Source organism: Balaenoptera acutorostrata, chromosome 11 (assembly GCF_949987535.1).
Source record: "Balaenoptera acutorostrata chromosome 11, mBalAcu1.1, whole genome shotgun sequence".
In the NCBI taxonomy this organism is placed as follows: Eukaryota; Metazoa; Chordata; class Mammalia; order Artiodactyla; family Balaenopteridae; genus Balaenoptera; species Balaenoptera acutorostrata.
The window spans coordinates 32585846-32605988 of NC_080074.1; the positions used below are offsets into that span (position 1 = coordinate 32585846).

At 32.8% G+C, this 20143-nt stretch overlaps 1 protein-coding gene across 8 annotated transcripts in view; it reads left to right on the forward strand.

Annotated features, from left to right (window-relative positions):
* CEP290 (centrosomal protein 290) overlaps positions 1–20143 on the forward strand; it is a 97164-nt gene that overhangs the window by 32827 nt on the left and 44194 nt on the right. For all 8 annotated transcript variants that reach the window (XM_057557601.1, XM_007165923.3, XM_057557605.1 and 5 more), the window contains 9 exons: positions 1106–1270; positions 1667–1816; positions 3417–3532; positions 4786–4888; positions 5327–5557; positions 9322–9495; positions 13600–13711; positions 17472–17677; positions 18619–18770. In XM_057557601.1, the coding sequence (XP_057413584.1) occupies positions 1106–1270; positions 1667–1816; positions 3417–3532; positions 4786–4888; positions 5327–5557; positions 9322–9495; positions 13600–13711; positions 17472–17677; positions 18619–18770 (1409 nt within the window). The remainder of the gene's footprint in view (positions 1–1105; positions 1271–1666; positions 1817–3416; positions 3533–4785; positions 4889–5326; positions 5558–9321; positions 9496–13599; positions 13712–17471; positions 17678–18618; positions 18771–20143) is intronic.

The following is a 20143-nucleotide window of genomic DNA, read 5'->3' on the forward strand; positions in this document are numbered from 1 at the left end:
GTTTTTCAGGGCCCCTAATCACCATCTAATTCAATCTCATTTTACCACAAGGACTTACAGATAACATGTTGCTATTTTTCAGCAAGACAACTAACTAGACTACTTTGTCATCTGTCAGAATACCTCCTTCTGCCTACTTCTTTCTGCTATCCCCTTTGAATTAGTATAAATTATTACTTCACATGGCCTGCTCTGATCTCCTTAGGGTAAAGGCTTACTCTTACAGATCTACTGCCATGAGTTAAATCCCAGATCACCCTCCTGAAGAGGAGATTACATATGATTTTACTCATCTTACTTTTTTTGTCTTCTGCCTTCATTTCTGAAGCTTTACTTTGCATTTAACAGTTTTGTTCCATAAAGTCCAGATCTATTGGTATGTATGTATTGTATATATGTGTGCATGGGGATAGGTATATTTATATATACCATTATTGGGGAATTAGGAGCAGTGAAGCCTCTTGGATAGTATTTTAATATTTGACAGATTATTTTTGCTTATCCAGCACTCTTGGATAACACTATTTTATCATACTTTGCCTTTGTTATTATGTATGCTTCAACTGTATGGAGAGGAAGCAATGAAAAATTTAATTAATTAAATGTAGTAGCTATTTCATTCCGTTGCTCATGCTTTAAATTCAGATGCTTCATGGTTTCAAAGCATTTACATATAAGTTATCTCATTTTGACTGTATAAAAACCTTGTGAAGTAGACAGAGCTAACATTATTTCCTCTTCTTTAGAGTTAAGAAAGCTAAGGTATAAGGAATTTTAAGTCACTTGCCCAGCAAATAAGAGATTGGTTAATATTTGAACCCTAGTCATGTTGTTCCTGTCTAGTTGTTTTTCTGGTCTACCAGTCTACTTGGATTAGCTAGATATTGTTAATTGTTAGAATGAAGTGATTAGTATGCTTGGTAATACTGTTGTAGGTTAAACTGGTATTTTATAAATTTAAATTTATAAATAAGGATAGATTTGGTATATTTTATTACACATGGGAATAGTAAAATGCTTAAATGTGAATTTTATTTAAACAGATTTTTTACTATGACTTTAGTGTTTTTCTTCACATTTCTTCTATATAATTTAAATATATTAGGCTATAGAATCAAAGAATGCAGAAGGAATATTTGATGTCAATCTGCATTTAAAAGCCCAAGTTGATCAACTTACTGGAAGGAATGAAGAATTAAGACAGGAGCTCAGGGAATCTCGGAAGGAGGCTATAAATTATTCTCAGCAGTTGGCAAAAGCAAATTTAAAGGTGAGAATTTTATTATATAAAAGAAAATGCTAAGCATATGAATAAAGATTTTATGTGAAACATTTAATTTTTTTTAAATGACTATTTTATGAGAAAATGCCCCTTGAATTAATTCTTTCAGCATTCGGAAAGCTTCTGTTTGAATTTTTTAAATTAAATTAGTGGAAAAATAAGTACCGTATAACATAAAAGGATACAAAAATTCTAAATATATTCCTAGACATTTCTAAGTAGTAGTAATTATAAATTAAATTATAATTTAATTAATACTTGGCAGAGCATTCATATATCTACTTGTTCAAGATGTTCAGTAGGAAGTGTTAGTTACTGCTTTTAAATTTGTCTTTCTTTGGGTGTAAGAGATGAGATTCTCATTTCTGAACTGTTCGTTTGCAGATAGATCATCTTGAAAAAGAGACCAGTCTTTTACGACAATCAGAAGGATCAAATGTTGTGTTTAAAGGAGTAGACTTACCTGATGGGATAGCACCATCTAGTGCCAATATCATTAATTCTCAGAATGAATATTTAATACATATCTTACAGGTACTGAAAATTTTATATGTGAGTAACAAAAATAGTTGATAGTATGTTTTATAATTTAATCATCATATATTCCTTTGCCTTCTTAGAATATTAACAGTGAAATGTTTTTTTAATGATTTTGATATTAGATGGAATGTTATGAATAAAAGCAGTTTATTCCATTCATCTGAATGAGAAGCATGCGTGCCATTCATATGAAATATATGATTGACAGATAGAATAACACGCAGCTACTATGAGGTAGTAATGTATAAATAAGGTGAGCTCTTTTATTTATTGCTGGTTGGAAAAGCAATTCACATGAATAAAGTCTGACACAGCTTTTTGTGTAATGATTAGAATCGTTCCTTTTTTTGTGTGTTAACTACAAGAAGAAACTTTTAAACAAAATTGTCTTTTATCTCTTTCTTCCCTTTACCCTGTAAGGTGTTAGTTAATCTGTTAGCAAATTAGAAAGGATACTGCTTGCCCTGTGTTTGTTTCTCAGTTTTGCTGTCTATATTACAGTCATTATGAATGGCCTAATGAGAGATGCTTTTCATTATTTCATTTGAGTGTGAATACCCATAATATCACATACATTGCAAATATAATCACAAAAATGAATCAATGAAAGTAAGTTTTTGATTATAAGCACTGCTGTTTCCCTTTCCTAAATAATCCATTTGTGAATATACTTGAGTTATGATTATCAAATGCTTGTATTTGTATTTGTAAATTATATTAATTAATCTTCTTTTGAGTATTAGAATTTACTTATTAGAACATTACTTTATAATTCATGTTATATCATTACTTTTAAATTTATAATTTTAGCACTCTTCATTAATTTATTCTTCTGAAATATAGGAACACTGTCAATAAGTGATAGAAGTATTGCATTGTCATGTTACTTGTGATAAGATTCATTTTTTTTCATCTTTATGTAAAAAGCACATGAGACACATTGTGGTAGATTAGAGAACCAATTTGGAATCTGAAAACCTGTTCAAAGTGGCAAAACAAGTACTTGGACTCCCAATCCTAAGGCAGCATAGAGTAATAGAAGTAGCAAGGTCTTTGGAGTCAGCCAGACCTGACTGCAAGTGTTAGATCTGCAATATGTAAAGCTCCTGGCACTGAGCTTGGCATGTGTGCTTAGAAAATGGTTACCAAGAGTAGTATTAATGAGTTTTTTAATGTTGAGTAAGTTACTTGATCTTTCTAAGTCTCAAGTTTCTTCATCTTCAAAATGAAATAATTGGAAAGGACAATTTGACTGGAGCTATGAATGCGTATGTTCACTAAAGGGTATGTGGGACTGAGTGGCTAAAGGTAAGTTTGTAACCACTGTATCTGATCATTTGTATGGTTACTGTAACTATTCTGTATGATGAAAATAATTTTACCTGTTTCATAGCACTTCTCATTTACACATATTACCTCATTCCATATGCCATAAGGTGTTCAGAATAATCATAGAAATGACCTGTGCTGCTTATGGATTTGCTATTATCTTTTGTATATTTTTCTATAATCTTGTCAGAATATGAATTTATACCTTCAAATTTAAAATATATCCTGATGCTTTTTTCATTCTCATTTTTAAACCAATTTTTAGGAACTAGAATATAAAGAAAATAAGTTAAAGAATTTAGAAGATTCTCTTGAAGACTATAACAGAAAATTCGCAGTAATTCGTCATCAACAAAGCTTATTATATAAAGAATACCTAAGGTATAGGTGTTAGCAAAACTTTATAAATATTATTGTAGAATATTCGTGTTAAAGCTAAGTAACAAAAAATATTTAGATATTTTCTTTTACTTTTTCTTCCTGCCTCTTCACCTCCACTTTGTGTCTTAGTTCCTTATCTATAAAATTCTGTGATAGTAATACTTTTTCATAGGGTTATTATGAAACTTAAGTGAATTATGTGAAAATGCCCAGATATGAGCATTTTGTGAATATTATAGCACATATGAACTGTGTATAAATGTCAGCTGTTAGCATCGTTCTTCATCATCACCATCATCATTATTCATATATTTTCATGGGGAACTAACCTGTTTGTGCTTATCTCTGCCATCTCATCTGTACCAATGGGCTAATATCCTTAGTAATAGTTAGAATACCTGATCAAAGGTGATTTAAACAGTAAGAGTGACTACGATTTGATGTAACAAGAAACCCAAAGCTAATTATAGGGTAGGTCATGTTTGGGAGTCTTATAGTATAGGTCATATTATCTCCTATGGTGGTTATAAAATAGATGCAGGAAGGAGTTCAAGGAAGATGGAACCATGACCATTGAAGAAGAGGGGCATTTTTTTTTTCACATAACTTTTTATTTTTACATGAAATTTTTTCCAGAGGCTGCTGGCAGACTTAGATCTCATTAGTCAGAATTGGGTTAATGAGCTATCCAAGTCATATGTCCAGGTTTGAATCATTCAGTTCAAAGAGAATGCTGACACCATAATTGGTTTATGCCAAGCAGATTGCAGGTCTGGGTAGGCAACAATGTCTTATACACCTTCTTTTAAGTCTAATGATTTCTCATTTTGTTTGTATTCTAGATATTTTATAAGTATTTAACACTCAAATTTAAGAGTAGGGTCAGAATACTGAGACTTGATTTCCAGAATTAGTTTGGGGTATTGATTATTTTCTTAATTGTTTTCTGTTTTTTATAAAATGTTTATAAGATTCAGCTGTAATTGTTATATTGTAACAATTGTAGACTAATAATTTGTAGATTAATGAAAATAATTTGATAAAATAATTTCTTTACCTTTCATTTATTAAATAAAAATATAACTTTCAGGATAAATCCTTTCAAGTGGAATTTCTACTTATGTTATCAGATATTGGCTAGTTATGATTCATCTTATTTTATGGAAACTAAATTTCCATAATCTATAGCTATCTCTTCCTATAGTTAAATATTTTATTAGGTTTACTGTATTGTCATTTTAATTTTTTTTAAGTGAAAAGGAGGCCTGGAAAACAGAATCTGAAACAATGAAAGAGGAAAAGAGAAAACTTGAGGATCAAATCCAACAAGATGCTATAAAAATTAAAGAATATAATGTAAGTAAAGTACTTTTAAAATCAATATACAATACTGTACAAACTAAGATAGCTAGATTTCTTTTTTTTAAAAAAAAAAAAGAGCTCCTGACTTATTTATTTATTTAAAAAAAATTTTTTTTTTGGCTGTGTTTGGTCTTCGTTTCTATGCGAGGGCTCTCTCTAGTTGCAGCAAGCGGGGGCCACTCTTCATCGCGGTGCGTGGGCATTTCACTGTCGCGGCCTCTCTTGTTGCGGGGCACAAGCTCCAGACGCGCAGGCTCAGTAGTTGTGGCTCACGGGCCTAGTTGCTCCGCGGCATGTGGGATGTGGGATCTTCCCAGACCAGGGCTCGAACCCGTGTCCCCTGCATTGGCAGGCAGATTCTCAACCACTGCGCCACCAGGGAAGCCCGAGATAGCTTGATTTAACAAGTAATATAAATGTGACTTTGTGCAGAATTTGCTCAGTGCTCTTCAGATGGATTCAGATGAAATGAAAAAAACACTTTCAGAAAATAGCAGAAAGATCACAGTCTTACAAGTGAATGAAAAGTCACTCATAAGGCAATATACTACTTTAGTAGAAATGGAGAGACAACTTAGAAAAGAAAATTGGAAACAGAAGAATGAATTGATATCAATGGAGGCTGAAGTTGGTGAAAAAATTGGACGTTTGCAACGTTTTAAGGTACGTCTGATTTTTTTCAACTCTGAAAATTTTCAAACGTGAAGAAGAAAGGATAGTATGATGAATACCCATCACCTGGATTAATAGTTAACATTTATTAACATTCCACTCTAATTGCTTCATCTGTTTTTTTGTAAGAATATTTTAATTGCAGACATTTCTCCCCTAAATATTTTAGTGTGCATCTCTAAAAAAGTCTTTTTCTGTTTACATAACCACAATAACTTTATCACACTTAACAAAATTGACAACAATACCTTATATTATCTAACGTCCAGATCATATTCACATTTCCTCAGTTGTCCCAGGATCCAGTCAAGGACCCTGCATTGTATTTGGGTGTTACATGTCCTAAGTCTTTTTAATATAGAATCTCCCCCTTTTTTTCCTCCTCTCTCTGAAAAGTGATGAATATTTATCTGATTATTTTCTTTCATAATTTTACTTGTTCCTGTATCCATTGTATTTACTAAAAGTTAACTTTGAAGCCTTGGTTATATTAAGGTTAAACATTTTTGGCAAGAACACTTCATAAGTAATGTTTTGTACTTTATAAGTAATACTTTACAGTGTATCACTTCAAGAGATGGAATGTCTGGTAGTCCCATGTTTCATGATTGATTACTTTGTTAAGGGGGAGACAGCCGTGTATCTCTATTATTAAGTGATTTAGTTAATTCTTTGGTGATATTTTGATACCATGCAAATAACCAGTTCTTCATCAATTCTCCTAATGGTTTTAGTGTCTACTGGTGATTGTTGTTGCCTGACCCAATTGTTTCATTAAGAGTTGGAAAAATCATGATTTTCTAATTATATTATGTTCTCTTCATTTATTAGCAGATATTCTTTATAAAATAAAGAGCTTCTCCTCATTAGCCCAAGCTCTTTGGTTATCTTGAAGTATGGTTCCCAACTAGAAAGGCAAGATAAAAACTGGTCATTCTTTCCTTTTTATGACCAGTTTTCAGAATACAGAGTTTGTGTAGTCTGCTTCTACCTATCCCCTCCCACCCACTGCACCCTCCAGCTTTCTCTTCTTTAAGTATCATAACAGACTCACACACTTTTAAATATTCAGTGTGTTTTACTCAGGTGTAGTCATTATTCTTTTGTCTCATCTTTGGCCAGTGAGAGCCCTTTAAAGAAGGTTCTTGTATCCTTTTTGACAGAAATACGTTAGTCTTTGAACCAAGGTGCAAAGCTTAGTTTGTTTTCTGGAACAACATATGTCCAAGATGTACCTTATATACTTCTTAGACAGGCTTGGCATAAGCCATTTCTCTAAAGAGCCCTGGTTCGTTTTAGTGGGGACAGCATTTAGATACCAAAAACCGGTCCTAGGTGTCATTGCTCTTGGAGTATCATTGCTACTAGTCCGGTTAGGAAAATATGTATAGATTTAAATCATGAGTTCATAGTGTTATTTTTAATTCAAATTTAACATTTTAGGATAAGTAATAGTGTGGAGTTTTTACTAACCTTTGATTTTGTACTTTATTTTTTTATCATGGAAATCTCTATTAAAATAACATTAAAATAATTATTTGTTTTATACTACAATATTCATACATTAATTTGAAAACAGTAATCTTGTATTGGTATTAACAATAACAATACCAGTGCTACTAGATATAAAGTTTCTTTACAGTTCTTATTTTCTTTAGAATATCTCTCACTAAGGATGTATCGTCATGGTAACATATTCTATAGTAACTTGAAGTAATTCTCCTCTTTGTGTGGTTATGCTATACAATTGCTATATAATTAGGTTCATTTATTTTACATTTGTTTTCAGTTTTAGGGATAACTTTAAAAAATTAAATCTGATATATAAAACATTTACATGTACAAAAGATGTCAGCAGAGAAATCTTACTTCTGTCCTTGTACCTTTCACTTCATTCTACTTCATCCTTCCACCCCCTTTAGGTAACTGATAATCCTTCTAATGTTTCCTTTTGCAAGTTATTAACAAAGACACAAAAAGTTGCATGCCATGCGATTCTTCTGCACCTTGCTTTACATCTGATCATACCTTATTTAAGCATGTATATGTTCATTTGACATGTCTAAATTTACATAGGAGCATGTAAATAGAAGAATTCAAAGTAAAATTAAAATGAACTTGAGTTCCTTGCCACCCCCTTTTAAATATAGTAATGGGTGAAATTGTCATGCTAATAAACCTATTTTCAATATGAAATGTTCTTGTTTTTATTTTGTGTTAGATTTTGTAGAATGTACTTCTCTTAGAGTATTACAAATATAGCTAGTGTTTGAGATAGAAGGGAAGACAGAACTAGAATCTTCTTCCTCTTCAACCTGATTGTTCAACCTGGATTTTTTGTTTGTTTTTGCAACAATTGGAAAGCAAAAAAAAGGGATATTTTTAAGGATGGGAAACATGATCTCCCTCACCACAAAGCAAAAGTGAAACTGAATCCCAAGGGTAAGGTAGACTAGGGTGTATTTATTTATATAGAGAAGTTTTCAAAATGAGATCTGAAACACTATTACAAATATTTTCCCCTCATTACTCTACTTCAGAATGAATTATAACCATAAATTCTTTTTATTTTTTATTTTTATTTTTTTTAATTTTTATTTATTTATTTATTTATTTATTTATTTTTGGCTGTGTTGGGTCTTCGTTTCTGTGCGAGGGCTTTCTCTATTTGCGGCAAGTGGGGGCCACTCTTCATCGCGGTGCGCGGGCCTCTCACTATCGTGGCCTCTCCTGTTGCGGGGCACAGGCTCCAGACGCGCAGGCTCAGCAATTGTGGCTCACGGACCCAGTTGCTCCGTGGCATGTGGGATCTTCCCAGACCAGGGCTCGAACCCGTGTCCCCTGCATTAGCAGGCAGATTCTCAACCACTGCGCCACCAGGGAAGCCCAATTCTTTTTATTTTTAAAACATTTTTTTATTTTTAAAATTTTTTGGCCAAGCCGCACAGCTTGCGGGATCATAGTTCCCCGACCAGGGATTGAACCCAGGCCACCGCAGTGAAAGCACTGAGTCCTAACCAATTTATGAGTCCTCCAGGGAACTCATAAATTCTTTATCTTCCTCACTTAATAAATTTGGTTTTATGTTCAGTCATTTCTTTTTGGTGTTAATACAGTGTCTTTGAATAGTGACTCTTATAGCTCTGTAGCTAAAGAGTTGAAGATGAACCAAGTAATTTAAAGCCTTTGATATCATTTGTTACAGATAGCTATGATGGAGAGAAGTTTTTTTTCCCTAAATAATGTTTCTTTCCTGTGAACAAAAAATTTTCTTTTATTATAAAGCTAGTTTGTTATTAACTATAAATAAGCAGAAATAGCAAAGTTGTAAATGTTACCTGTGGTGATGCAAATTTTGCCATTCAAAAGACAAGTTTTTTTTTTAATCTTATGAAATTTAGAAAAGCCATCCAAAGATATATTCTAAGTGATATGTTTTCTTGCTGCTGTATGTTACGCTTTTCTCAAATTAACTGAATTTCATTTAACTATGACAGGAGTTATAAAAGGATTCACTTTATTTTTATTATGATTTAAAATTTCCAAATATTATTTCTTGTATGAAAGTAATTAATAATTATTGTAATATATTGTAATATATGCAATATATGCAATTCTTACTTGAGAAATCTAATTTTTTTAATTACTCTAAAATCTGTTTTGCTTTCAGCTATATTACCTTATCCTCAAAAGTGGCTAGTGCTTTACCAGAAAAAAATACACCACCTTAATTCAGTGTATCTTTATTTACATAGGAAATGGCTGTTTTCAAGATTGCAGCACTCCAAAAAGTTATAGATAATAGTGTCTCTCTGTCTGAACTAGCACTGGCCAATAAACAATACAATGAATTGACTTCTAAGTACAGAGACATCTTGCAAAAAGATAATATGCTTGTTCAAAGAACAAATAACTTGGAACACCTAGAGGTAAGTAGGTGTGATCCTTAAACCTTGTGATTTTAGCCATTCTTCTTTGGTGATATCTTACCTATAGGTGCAAAATGACTTCTGGATTACTTCTTCCAGGTTATCTTCCTTAGCCCACTTGTGTGATTTAGCTGAATGAAATCTCTTTCCATCAGGTACTTAAAAAAGAAAAAAGAACATGGAACAGATAGGATAATGTAGTCAGAAGAGGAAGCATTATTAAGTACCCATTCCTTTCTCTTGCCCTGATCCTAGTGTAAATTATTCCCTCATGGTCCATGGCTCTTTGAGGTGGATGTAGCAGAGAGTAGATGAGATATCCATGGTTCTTCCTGGACCTTGGATGAGTTCTGCAAATCCCTATCCTTTCTTACTGTAGAGAGAGAGAAGAATAGGATGGAGTATCATTAGTTTAATTCAAGGAGTCTATGAATATGGCCCAGACACTTTGTAATTGTCTTCTAGCCACTCGGCCTTCGTACCTTTTACAGCAGGCAAAACAAGCTCCTGATTTTGTTTATTTTTATGAAAAATAAAGGCTTATGTCTTTTGGTTCATTCTCTTTTATGATCCTCTCATTGGAATGGAAGGAGATATAATTCTTTTGGCTCAAAAGCTCTCACTTGCTTAGGGGGACACGTTCAAGAAAACATTCTGAGTAGCTTTCAATGACTCCTACAAAATTATCTGAGTCATTATTTATTAACATTAAGTAGAAATAATCATGATCAGTTTACTTTTTATTATTTTTGAAGAGAGATGATTATGTTAATTTTTATGGAAAATTCTAAATATTTAAGTGTGATAAAAATTTATTTTTTCCCATCTTTCATGTCTGTTGTCCTCTCTTCTCTAGCATTAGACAATCATAGATAAGAAATCTCCTGCAGATAGCGTATCAATGAGTAATTTTTAACTTTTAAAATTTATTTTCCCAGATAATATTTTTCATCTCTACTCAAACCTTAAAAAATTTTGTCTCTGTATTGTATCCCTTTCTCTCCTTTACTTTCTGTATCTCAGTTATAATTCTGAACATATGTCCCTCTCTATTGGCAATGTCTTAGTTTTATTCTTTATTATCTTTACTGTGGTAACCATTACCCATACCGTTACCTCCAGTGTTGTATCCTCTTTGCTGCCACCAAAGTGATCATTCTAAACCTGCATCTGACCATGTCCTTCCCTTGCTTAAAACCTCTCAAAAGCTGCCAGTCACTTAAAGAATAAGTGACTTTTGAGATTAGCCCGCACGTAACTCATGTCATCTACTGTGACATTCTAAGGAGTTTCACAATTAATGTTTTAGAAAGTGAACTACCAGTTTTCTCCACCACAGTGTTTCGTATGTTCTTCTGTACATGCAGTTTTCTTTGTTTAGAAAGCCCTTCCTCCTCTCCCAGTTTTTCTGCTCAGTGAATTTCTATTCATGTTTCAAAACTTTTTTCAGACACTATCTTTTTTTCTGTAGCATCCTTCTTTATAGAAAAAACTCACCCTCTCTGTTATTTCTATATTTTGTACCTAGTTCTGCTATTTATATCACATCATATTATATGTGTTTATATGTGTGCCTCTCCTACAGGAATATAAGCCTCTTGATATCAGAAACTCTACTTAATTCATTTTTGTGGGTTTGGTACCTGCTGTTTGGCACAGAGTTAGAGCTAATAGATGTTAACTTCAGGGATTGAATAAAGGTGATGAAAATCAAATTTTAGAATATGAAAAACAGAGTAGGTGGTAAAGAAATACAAAAACCGAATGGGTGATAAGGCAATTAAAAAACTGGAAATTTGATAATAGCAGACAAGAGAAATAGATATGGACTAAGGTAAAATTAAGAAGAGGATTTGCTGTGTTTTTTCAAAAAAATTTTTTAAAAAGGAACCCAATGAAGTTTGAGAGGAGAGGAAAAGAAAATTTAGAGCTAAAAGGGAGAGAATGATTGAATATTAGAGGTAAGAGTGGTAATAAATGAGGGTGCAGTACCAGGGCAGGGGTATGAAAATGGGATGTGGAGCAAAGCCACAGTTATCCTTTGAAAGAATCTGGAAGTAAGAGAAGCAAAAAGGGTAGCAAGATATTTAAAACACCTTAAGCCCTTTTTTGTTTTTCTCCTACGAATTTACAGTATCTAGGAACTGGGCTGTAATTGTGCATGTTACCAGAAAGTCATGTTTTATTCCCTTATCTTCCTTTTCATTATAACATCGCCCTTTAAAAAAAAAAAAAAATCTCGGGACTTCCCTGGTGGCGCAGTGGTTAAGAATCCGCCTGCCAATGCAGGGGACACGGGTTCGAGCCCTGGTCCGGGAAGATCCCACGTGCTGTGGAGCAACTAAGCCCGTGTGCCACAACTATTGAAGCCCGCGCGCCTAGAGCCGGTGCTCTGCAACAAGGGAAGTCACCACAATGAGTAAGCCCGTGGACCCAACGAAGAGTAGCCTCCGCTCACTGCAACTAGAGAAAGCCCGCGCGCAGCAACGAGGATCCAACCCAGCCAAAAATAAATAAATAAATTTATTTTAAAAAGAATTTCATTACCCTGTTTTATTTTTCTTCATAATGCTTGTTACCTGACAGTATGTTATATATTGGCTTATTTTCCAATTGCTCCATTAAAATACAAGTTTTAGGATGGAATTTGTTTACCATTGCAGTCCAGTGCTTAGAATACCTGGCACGTAGTAGACATTCTATTTGTTAAAATGAAGAATAAATGAGCTTAAAATATTATACTTATGTGCCAACTCCTACATTTTATGTTTCCAGCCTGACTTCTCAGAACTCTGTTCTTCTGTATGGAACTACCTACTTAACAACTCATGTTTCAAGGGAATCTCTAATTTAACATGTCCAAATTTAATTCCTGATGTCTATTTCTCTCATAGTTGTTCCTGTTTCAGTGTATGCCACTATTATCTACTCATTTAGTTAAGGCAGATATCTTAGAATTATTCTCTAGTCATTCCTTTCCTTTATCATTTTCCCCCCAAATGTAATTAATTCTTATGTGTCCTCTTTTCTCCATCTTCCCTGCTATAACTGTAATCTAAACCAGTGTCATCCCTCATCTGGACTTTACAGTATCTTCCTGACTAATTTCTCATTTCTCTATTTACCCCTTTATTTAGTCTCCATATTTTATTCAGAATGATTGGTTAAAACTTCTCCCTTTAAATCTTTAAATGATTTCCTATTATACATTAAGTTAAATTCCAGTTACTTGTCTTGACATACCATGCCTTGCCTGGTATGGCCCCCTATTATCTCTCCAACTTTTTTTTTATTCCTCTTCACCCTGATTTTTGCTCACTGTGCTCAAGTCCTCTAATATTCCAGACTCTTTCCTGCTTTAGAGCATCTGGGTTTACCAGTAGTATACCAGTTCTTTCCATGGCTGGTTTCTTGTCAAGATTGGCTCCTTCTCTTACCATCAGTTTCAGCTTAAATACCACCTCTTCGGTGGTTAATACTTTCTTTAAGCACTCTATCTGGATATGCTACTTTTTATTATTCTTTGGTTTTGTACTCTGTTTCGTTCTAGATCTTGACCTGTTTAGTCAATTTTTTTCTTTGCTTATCTGTTTACACTCTGCTGCATTGCACACTCTCCCCAACTCCTACCACACATATACCCACAGACACCAAATGGTGAGGCCTATGAAGGCCAGAAGTTTGTCTGTTCCTTTTCATCATGAACATACAGTACCTGTCACTGATGGCATGCTATGGATGCTCAGTAACCCTTGGTATGAATGAGGGAAGTAAGCAGTGGTTTATGAATATTGTGAGACTCTTGAGTGTTCCACGTTGGCCAAAATGAACATGGCAGAAGCTAATACTCAGGAGTTTAGGGCCACATATTGGATATACAAGATTTTGATGATTATTTTAAAATAATATATGTGTGTGTGTATACAACATATATGTTATGTGTATGTCTATCTGTATTACATGCAGAGGAACTTCTACAGTCGTTAAAAAAAAACTAGATTGTGAGCTTTAGGAGATTATTATATAAAGTTCAGACAGTGTCACATCTGTGGTATTAATCTGAATTACAATGTAGTTGCTCAGTGATGTTTCTATTTTATTCAGTGTGAAAATGCATCCCTAAAAGAACAAATGGAGTCTGTAAGTAAAGAACTGGAGATTACCAAGGAAAAACTTCACACTATTGAACAAGCCTGGGAACAAGAAACTAAATTAGGTAAGTATTATGACTCTGATAATATAAAATGATTAAGATCTAATAGTGAATATTTTTCATTTAAAGTGCCTTTCTATACCAGATAAAAAGAAAATATTTTGATAAAAATGCACTCTCTGCCTAACAGTTTAATTTAACAGGCGGTTGATGAGTAATATCTTGTATTAATCTTTACCAAAGTTAGGTTTTTAGTTATTAAATTGGATTTGTTTCTAATGAAATCATATATGTTAAAAATGTATGACTGAGCATTAGCTATATTGAACCATTTAACAATTAAGACTGATGATAATTTTGAAATACCTGTATTTTAATGATAGTATTATGAGTTTTTTCACTGTGTATAAAGTTATATTAGGAATATATCATTTTATATTTTTAAATTAAAAGATCACCTAGAACATCAGAAAAATTTGAGAAGAATTTATATTGCTCATAGTTCCACTACTGTATCATTTTTTTGTATGACCTTATACATGCTTATATATTTTATACACTTTAAATTATAATAAACATTATATGCTATATTTATTTAGTAGATATCAAAAAATTTCATTTTTTATTCATCATACTTATAAATATTCATGCAATAAGTTACTGTGTTTGGGTGATTAAATCACTAGCTTTTCTAATTTTTGCTATTGCTTATAGTGCTGCAGTGAACATCTTCATTTATATCTAACAGAGATATTATTGTCTCAAAGGGTATTAAAATCTTTGTGGCTTCTGCTAGGATTTTCCATATTAGTTTTTCAAATGGTTATCCTAGTTCACAACATTTAAATAATTTTATCTCACTAGCATTATGCTTTATAATTTTCAAATAAATTTGCCCCTTTGGATAAAATGTTTTAATTTGTTTTCTAGACCTTAGAGCGCTAATGCTATTCAAAGTTTCTGTTACTATTAAATTGGTAACTGAGACATGTAGCTTAGAGAGGCTTAACATTGGGAAGTCTAAAATAAGCTACTTTTAGAAATGTACTTTTTAATTCATTAAGAGATTAAAAGTGAATTGACTTCCATGTAGCTCTTACACAAAAGAAGCTACCATTTTAACTAAGATATAGAAAAGAATATTATATACAGTTTTAGTAAGTTCTTTGTTCATTCTATCCTGTGTTTCATTAGTAAGTGCTGAATTCCCTATAGAAATTCCTTAATTTTCAAATACCTTAATCTCTCTGATACATGGCTTTATAGCACTGAAGTTTTTTTTTTTAATATAAAGTCTAGCTTTATTTTTTAAAAGATTTTACAAGTCTGTCAACCTCAAACATACATAGGTGAATTATTCATATCTTCCATCAGATGAGGCTTACAGCTTCAATCACTCTCAGAAAAATATAAGTAAAAAATAAATTTTTTCACAAATATTTATCTACTGTATTACTCAGTAATTCAGTATTTTAGTATTTTAGTTCTGAAATTTTCAGTTCAGTATTTTAGTTCTGAAATTTTCTCTCTATAAATACTTTAACATAGCTGCTAGTGGTAGTACTGTTGTTGTACAGCTGCACATGGCTATAATTTTACAAGCCTGCCTTACTCTTGCTAGCTCCCTGGTTTGGCTCCAGGGTCCAAATCTTATAGAGGAAAAGTAAAGGTTAACTGGGCTGCCAGAAAAGTGCACTTAATGCATCCTGTAGTGCTCTGTGACAAGCCAGAGAAGTACAGCCTCCAGCAAGGTCCTGTGGAGAGGCAGCTCTGATGTGGTTTAAATACCTGTGTTTAAGCTGTTTCCTTATCTTGGAATGACCTCACCATTGCCTGTCTTCCAAAGCCATGGTTCGAATGTCAGCCCTTCAATTCTGAACAGAGACATGAGAAGCTTCCCTCCAAATTCTGGAACTCCACAATATATCACTGAAGTTTAAAAGCTTTTATTTCCTGTTACCCTTATATCTTTGTTTAAAAGTGTCACTTTTTTAGCTTTTTTCATGCAGGAATTGATTGGTGTTGGGCTGTTACCCGCTCTCTAGGACACTCCAAACACAAGGATATAGAGTAGACTAGTGTCCATTGCAGCCCCTGTGATGTGCCTCTTTTCATTATCAAAGTTTAGCACTAGAGAGAATGGAGAAGAGGTTTTATGTTCCTTGTATATCTGTATTTACTGCAATTTTTTTTTCTTTCCTTCATGGTGCTTAGGGTTGCCTGAAAGAGTCTCTATACCATAATGGTTTCCTAACACTTTTAGCTTCTTTCAGTAACATTACTGTTAGTTATTTGATCACTGCTTGCAGCAGCTATTCTAAAATGATATACTATTTAAAGACACATACAGAACAAAATGAAGCACTTCTTAAAGCTGAGACAGACACCAAAACAGTTTGTTTAGTTTCAAAAATATATATATTTCTTTGAGCAAACTCAGTTATAAAACTCAAGCTTCTGAAGCTAGAAAGATAGGAGGGGGCATTATTGGTGTTACGACTGTTTACAGAGTAAATCACTGCTTATTAGTTCCTTAAAATAATTGACTTCCCTGAACATATGGTTAATTGACTCTCTAAAAAAATAAAACACTCCACCAAATTTTTTTTCCTGGAGCGTGTCTGTTATGCAAAGCAAAAGTATTAGTTTTCTCTTCTTAAAAGGTGACTAACTAATGATAATCCTACGTGATGCCTTTTCACGGTAAATCAGGGAGCTTTCGTTCTCTTTTCATTTAACCACAAACTTCTGTGTCCAAGGACAAGCTATACAACTGCATATATGAGTATAATAACTGATAAAATAATTTAAAGTAAAATATTTGATATTAGATGTATACAAAGGCCAAATAAAAGTCAGGGTTAAAGAAGATACTTGGCGAAATCCCTAAATCACATGGCTTCAGATTTTACTTTTTTACTCTGAGTCATTGCACTTGTATTCACAAAGTAGTGTTGCTTCACTGTATTGCCTCTTATACAGTTTATCTCCTTTCAGTTAACGAAATATATTTATTTGCCCTTTTTTGACTATCTACATGTGACACCTCCTACACTACATCTTTTACATTGTTATTTCAGTTCAGGCATACGTTGGACATATTGCACGTTTGGCTCCAGATTGGCACAACAAAACAAATATTGCAATAAATGAGTCCCAGGAGTTTTTTGGTTTCCCAGTACCTATAAAAGTTATGTTTACACTATACTATAGTCTATTAGTGTGCAACAGTATTATGTCTAAAAAAAAAGTACATACCTTTATTTTAAAATACTTTATTGCTAAAAAATGCTAGCCATCATCTGAACCTTCATTTTGTCTTAATACTAACATCAAAGATCACTGATCATAGATGCCATAACAAATATAATAAAAAGTTTGAAATATTGTGAGGATTACCAGTGTGACACAGAGACACAAAGTGAGCAAATGCTGTTGGAAGAATGGCACCGACAGACTTGCTCGACTCAGGGTTGTTTGCCATAGACCTTCAATTTAAAAACAAACCAAAACAAAAAAATGCAGTATTTGCGAAGCTCCATAAAGCAAAGCACAATGAAACAAGGTATGCCTGTAATCCTATGAAGAATAATTTGTATTATCATTTGACTGACGAAACATGTAAATCCCAGAGAGATTAGGTTAGGTAGCATACAGATAAGAAGTAACAGAGCTGAGACTAGAGTCCAGGTCTGTCATAATTCAAAAGGCTCGTGTGTTTTCCGCAGAACAATATTGCCTCCTTATATACAATGTCTAAAATATCTGGGATAAATTTTTGATAAGAACAGTGCGAGATTTACCAAAGTATTGTTGCATTTAGGAAATGAATCTAACATGGATAAGGCAAAGAAATCAATAACCAACAGTGAGATTGTTTCTATTTCAAAAAAAATCACTATGCTGGAGATGAAGGAATTAAATGAAAGGCAGCGGGCTGAACATTCTCAAAAAATGTATGAACATGTGAAGACTTCATTGAAGCAAGTGGAAGAACGTAATTTTGAATTGGAAACCAAATTTGCTGAGGTTTGATATTATTTTTTTCATGCCGTTAGAGAGTAAAAAATCAGTCATGGTAGCCATTGTATTATTGGAAGAGGTTTGTTTGTAACTCTGAAGTAGCATATTAATATAGTGCTTGTGTTTCATGTAATGGGTAAATAATGTATTTTTAAATCTGAAATGTTTAAAAAGAAAGCAGGTATTTCTGTGATTGAGTTCTTATTTCTCACCAGCATTATATTATTAGATTTAATGTGCAAAAAGATGTTATTTGCTTAATAATGTAATTGCCTTCCACTACCATCCCTTCATTTAACAGTTATTATTTCTGAGTGCCTATTACATGCCAGACGCTGTATGGGAACTGGAGTTATAGCATGAAATAAAATAGACAGTAATCTCTTCTCTCAGGGACTTCATTCTAATAGGAAGTTTTAGACTTTTGATATGGTCAAAATTACTAAATTGGCTGGCAATAATATAGTTTGCAAATATTCAACAATTTATGATGAAGTAGCACTCTAATAATATTTCTTTACCTTGAGAATGTGTATTTCTCAAATCATTCATGTTATTTTGTTTATTTTAAATGAGTCGTTAAATATATATTAATAAGATTTTATTAACTATTTAGATTTGTTTATAGATGATATAGTTGCAGTAAAATATAATGAGCATATGGCATTTCAAGTAAATTAAGAATATCAGAGATTCATATCTTATTAGATTGTGAGTTGATTAATATAAATGACTTTGGGTGGGTTGACATATAACTAGAGTTTTCATAATTTGTTCCTGGCTTTTTCTCCCCTTATCTTCGTCAATCTATTCTTAATACTTCACACCCAATGCAGTATCTGGACTAATGCGAAGTAAAGAGGACTGCAGTATGCTGAAAGGTATATTAAAAGGAAAACCTCACCAAAAACTAACGTTTCTGAATGTTTTTTGTTACTTTTTCTCAGCTTACCAAAATCAATTTGGAAGCACAGAAAGTGGAACAGATGTTAAGAGATGAATTAGCTGATAGTGTGAGCAAGACAGTGAGTGATGCTGATAGGCAACATATTCTAGAATTAGAGAAGAGTGAAATGGAACTAAAAGTTGAAGTATCAAAGTAAGTTCATGTGGAGTTTTTAGTCATTTGATTAGCTGTGTCTACTCTAATTTGTGTTTATGAACTCTAATTACAGTGGTAAAGGGGTAATATCCTTAGTGGCAATTGTTACTGGTTTCTTTTTATTAGAACAGGGTTAAACAATATTAACAAGATTGATTTTTAACTGCATAAGTAATAATATTGAAGAGGAAATAACTTCTCAAGATTTACATTTTTCAGAGCCCAGGAATAGTATTACAGAAAACACTGAACTTGAAATCAGGACTCTCTGAGATCTAGTTTTTCCACATACTAATATTTTTTTGGAGGGAAGGGTTGTGGCCATTTAATTTGTTTAAAATTAACTTATTAAGGGAGTAATAATACTTATTTCATAAGGTTGCTGTAAAAATATAAAGAAAATACAGATTTTGATTCAGTTTACATCTATGAAACATATACTGACTCATCTAATTACACTTAATAACTCTGATAACAGTGTTGTTTTCATTTTACATAAGGAAACAGTTTATTCTCATAGAATTCAAATATCAGTATATGTAAGGAGGAAATACTGTGTACACCAGGTAGATGCTGTCTGATCACTCTTTTGTAATTATGTGTTACTTCATTAGAAAAGTATGAGGATCCCTGAGTTGATCTGTCTAGCACAAATAATTAGTAAAAAGGGTTTATGGCTTACCCATAAAGTTATAGCCACTGTTTTAGTGTCTTGATAGTCCTTTTGGGAATATCAGTTATTCCCAGCCCTTTTCACTATGAATGACCCCATTTTTTATTCTTCCTTTCACCTCATGTACTTCATCTTTTGAAGTAAACTAATTTATAATTACTCATTTTGTTATATTTTAATTGGTGAAAACTTACATAACTGGCAGTAAGAGCTTCTAATCAATATGAGGAAACCTGACTTATCTGTTAACGCTGAACTAAAATTATTCCAGCCCAAAGTAAAATGCATTTTATTTTACCTGTTTAATCTTAGCAAAATAGTCATATAGGAAATTTAATAACTTACCATTAAGCTCCACCCTTGTTTTGCAATTGTAGTAAATGTATAATCTCTTTTTCACATTTCTGGTAACTAGCAAATTAAAATAAAGCAAATCAAAACATACATTAATTGATCTAAGGAACCTGGCAATTTTAAATTTCTGTATTCTTAACTGTACAGTTTATCAAGTAAGCCTACTTAATACCTTATTCCAGCTATACCAAACCATGATAATAAGCATCTCATGAAAAAAGTGTGAGAGAGGAGTTCTTTGACCATATACATTTGGAAAATGCTATATGTGTACAGGTTGAAATAATTTTTTACTCTAGAACTTCTCAGAGCATTTGATATGATATGTATATGAGTCTTCAAG